Source organism: Physeter macrocephalus, chromosome 6 (assembly GCF_002837175.3).
Source record: "Physeter macrocephalus isolate SW-GA chromosome 6, ASM283717v5, whole genome shotgun sequence".
Classification (NCBI taxonomy): domain Eukaryota; kingdom Metazoa; phylum Chordata; class Mammalia; order Artiodactyla; family Physeteridae; genus Physeter; species Physeter macrocephalus.
Genome location: NC_041219.1, coordinates 88,408,160 through 88,412,339, shown reverse-complemented (window position 1 = coordinate 88,412,339; position 4,180 = coordinate 88,408,160). Strand labels below are relative to the sequence as shown.

The 4,180-nt window shown below is 34.4% G+C and overlaps 1 protein-coding gene across 5 annotated transcripts in view; it reads left to right on the top strand.

Annotated features, from left to right (window-relative positions):
- Positions 1-3,201, top strand: part of ATF1 (activating transcription factor 1) — a 67,901-nt gene extending 64,700 nt beyond the window's left edge. For 4 of the 5 annotated variants that reach the window (XM_028491346.2, XM_055085635.1, XM_024122957.3 and 1 more), the window contains one exon: positions 1,663-3,201. In XM_028491346.2, the coding sequence (XP_028347147.2) occupies positions 1,663-1,807 (145 nt within the window). In that variant the 3' untranslated portion in view covers positions 1,808-3,201. The remainder of the gene's footprint in view (positions 1-1,662) is intronic. The other variant, XR_002891612.3, reaches the window with a different exon arrangement.
- The last annotated feature ends 979 nt before the right edge of the window (positions 3,202-4,180 follow it).

Genomic DNA, 4,180 nt, shown 5'->3' with positions numbered 1-4,180 from the left:
TTTTTTTTTTTTGTGGTATGCGGGCCTCCCTCTGTTGCGGCCTCTCCCGTTGCGGAGCACAGGCTCCGGACGCGCAGGCTCAGCGGCCATGGCTCACGGGCCCAGCCGCTCCGCGGCATGTGGGATCCTCCCAGACTGGGGCGCGAACCCGGTTCCCCTGCATCGGCAGGCGGACACGCAACCACTGCGCCACCAGGGAAGCCCTTTCGTACTGTAGCAATAAAATCTTTAAGATAAAATTAGAGGGCTTCCCTGGTGGCGCAGTGGTTGAGAGTCCACCTGCCGATGCATGGGACACGGGTTCGTGCCCTGGTCCGGGAGGATGCCGAATGCTGCGGAGCGGCTGGCTCGTGAGCCATGGCCGCTGGGCCTGCGCATCCAGAGCCTGTGCTGCGCAACGGGAGAGGCCACACAGTCCGAGGCCCACGTAATGCAAAAAAAAAAAAAAAAAAAAAATTAGAAATACGTAGTGTATCACATTTTAATCTAAGCCAAGAAAAAGACTTTAAAAGACAGCATTTATTGCATTAAGAAATAAAAATATCAGAAATCAAGTGGTAGATTAGAAAATAACATAGCAACAGATAAAGAGGGTTACTATGTGTAATGCACTGAGAGTTCTTAGGTTGTTCATCTTTCAAATAATTTCTAATTTTAAAATGGGCAAAATGTATGAATGGAAAAGGGTATGAATAGGCAAATTATGTAAGAGTAGATCCAAAAGACCGTTAAAATTTTGAGAATATGTTCAATCACACTAGTAGTTAGGGAAGTGAAAATTAATTAACAATGAAATGTCCACATGGCAAAGAACTGTGTACCAGTATATCAATAGAAACATCATTAAAATAGTATGTGTAAAAAAAGCAAGTTGCAGATAATATCTACAGTCCATAGTATAAAAAATACTCAAAATAGTACTTTTTACTTCTTATGTATGTAAAACTTGAATGTAAATCCATAGAAATATTCTAACAGGACATGTGCAAAACTGAGAATGAAAGCACTGTTTGTAATTAAAACTCAATAAATAAAAATTAGAGAATCTATGTGCCAAAAGTTAATAAGAGGACTCATAAATTTCATTTCTTGGTATTTATCCAAGAGAAATGAGACATATGTTCACAAAGAGACTGGCACAAGAACATGCATAGCAGCTAAAACTAGAAAACAGCCCAAGAGAATGAATCAACAAATTGTAATGATATTCATACAGTGGAATATGCCCAACAATTTAAAGGAACAAACCACTGCAGAGTAACACGGATAAACCTCAAAAATATACTGAGTGAAAGGAGATCAGACACAAGAGTATATTCTGTATGACTCTGGTATCTGAAGTTCTAGAATAGGAAAAATTTCATCTATGGTGATAAAAATCAAAACAGTAGTTGCTTGGGGAGATGAACGGGCATGAGGGAACTTTCTGGGGCAATAAAAATGTATGTCTTGATGGGTGGGTGGGTTATACAGGTATATGCATTTGCCAAAACTGACTGAATTCTGCACTGAAGATCACTGTGTTTCACAGTATATAGATCATACCTTAATTTATTTTAATGAGGAAAAAATGATGACCAGGGAAGATTACTGAAGTGCATTTACCATTTAAGGAATGTGAACTTTTTTCTAACATTGGTTTTTTTTAATGGTTACATTTAGAGAAGCTGCTCGAGAATGTCGCAGAAAGAAGAAAGAATATGTGAAATGTCTGGAAAATCGAGCTGCAGTCCTGGAAAATCAAAATAAAACTCTAATAGAAGAGTTGAAAACTTTGAAGGATCTTTATTCTAATAAAAGTGTTTGATTCTTAAAGAAAATATTTTTGTGGACTTGCCTAAAAATTAGACGGAATTTCTTTTCTTTTTTAGTGGAGTTTTATGAATTAAAAGGTCAAAAATGAAGCTTTTTATTTAGGCTTTTGCAACTCAAAGATAAATATCTTACACGAGATCTGGTGACAGAGGATAAAGTGGAAAAAGACCTCAAGGAGGTTACTGGCACAACTGGAAGCCCTGTAAAAATTAAACATACTCAAGAAACAAGAAATGAACTTTCACAAATTCAAATTTTCTAAATAACAATAGTCATATTCCAAAAATGGCAGATAAGATGAAATTTGATAAATCAGATTTTTAAAAATAAATCAGTTTACCCTATAGGTTTGCATTTCTTACAGTTTCCTAAAATTTACCTTTTTCAATTGTGTGTGTGTGCTATATCTGCCAATAAATTCTAAATTACAAATAGAAAAAAGCTAATATACAACTAAATATATAAATTCTGTGTTCTGATTATGTATACTTGCTCTATCATCAGGTCTTAAATGGGTTTTTTAAAGTTTGTTTATTGGACTTGAGAGGATTTTTGAGACTGGGTTAACTATTTTTGAGGCCTTGTCCTAAAAGGTATCTAAGGTACATGAATGGAGTGTGGTGATTTTGTAACATTTTTTTATCAGAATGGAAAGAGAATTGTTTAAAAGTTTGATACTTTTAAATGGTTTGTTTTTTGGTTACTCTGGGAATGGTGATTTTCTACAAATATTTAATAAATTGTTTTTTGAGTCTATATTCTGTATGCAGTTAAATATACATTACTTATTCTGTTGTGCTTTAATAGAATGGAATGTTTACAGGCCCTTGAGATGTTAGAGTATTTTAAAAACCTTCTGAAGATGCATACCAAAGTTCTCCAAGAGGATTTTATAATTGGTTTAATGTAAGGTTTATCAGATTCTAAAATAGTACAGTTACTAAGGCAATTTTATGTTAGAGACTATTTTGTAATGTAGTGAATGGTACATTTATAAGAAATGTGACTGCCAATATATTTTTATAGCTAATCTTTATAAATTCTAAAGTTGAGTTTTTAATGATTATTTTAAATGTTTATATAGTTTGTTAGTAAAGAATATTTTGCATCTCAAAAAGTATCATTTTTATATTCTAGGAAGTAAAGTTTCCAGATTGGCTAATATTTGAATTGTAAGTTTTGTATGCAGTTTATCCAGAGTTCAAAAATGCTGTCAGCACACCAGTGTTTAACCTCTGTATTCCAATTTGTATACACTTTGAAACTGTACTGCAAAACTATTGTGTGCTTCTTATACAATATGTATCATATTGTTGTCTATGAAATTAAAGGACATTTGATAAAATTAAGTTTGCTGAATGTAAAATATATTGCTTGATATATGAATGAGAAGCTTCCTGATAGCCATTGTGTTAATTATACTAACTATAGTGCATTTCTAGTTTTAAAATGAAGATAAATTTACAAATCTGGGCTACACAACCTATTTTAAGAAGGGGATATGTTTATATGTTTTGATTCAGTCAGAACCAATTAAAACAAACTGAAGATAGCTAAGTATTTTGTTCTACAGGTGTTTAGGACATGGTTAAGGAGCCTGTCATGTAGAAATCTTAACCTAACAAATTTGTGATTAATACTAGTAAAAATTTTCATTAAAACGGCATCTTTTAAAATGGGATTTTGTTGACTTGGCAGCAGTTTATGTAAAGAAAGATAGATAAAGTTTGATCACCAGTGGGATTACTTATATCCCTGTCCTGTGTAAAGCCTGAGTCTCAAAATAGTCACCCATTAGGCTAAAGAATATTAGGAGGTATGGGGTCAGTGGGTCATATCCAGTGTTTTAAAAGATAGTATATTGGGTAGGTGTTGTGTTTGGCTCCAGTAGCCTAGCTCTTAGTACCTTAACAACTGGACATCCACACATATTTGTAAATTCTCCACAGCCTACACATTGCTGGTGTAGGGCCTTGCTCACTAGATCATGTTACCTAGTTTAGCTATATGTAACAGGCATGGGCAAGCCACTGAGGATTCCATAAATGCATACCAAATTATCTTCCTAGATGTTTTTCTAATTTGAATTCAGTGTGGGGCTTATTAAAGGTGATTGTAGTACAAACCTGAAATTATTAGATTTCAGAAATTCATCAGACCAAAGAAATTAGTTCCTTAGTTCAATTTACTATTTTAAATAAATTATCAATTTACTAATTTGTTATATCGATGGAAATACATTATTGCTCACGAACACATCTTGAGCGTATAAAATATGATAACCCTTTAATTTTATTGAACAGAGCAGGGGTCCCCAACCTGCAGGCCATGGACCAGTACGGGTCCATGGCCTGTTGGGAACCAG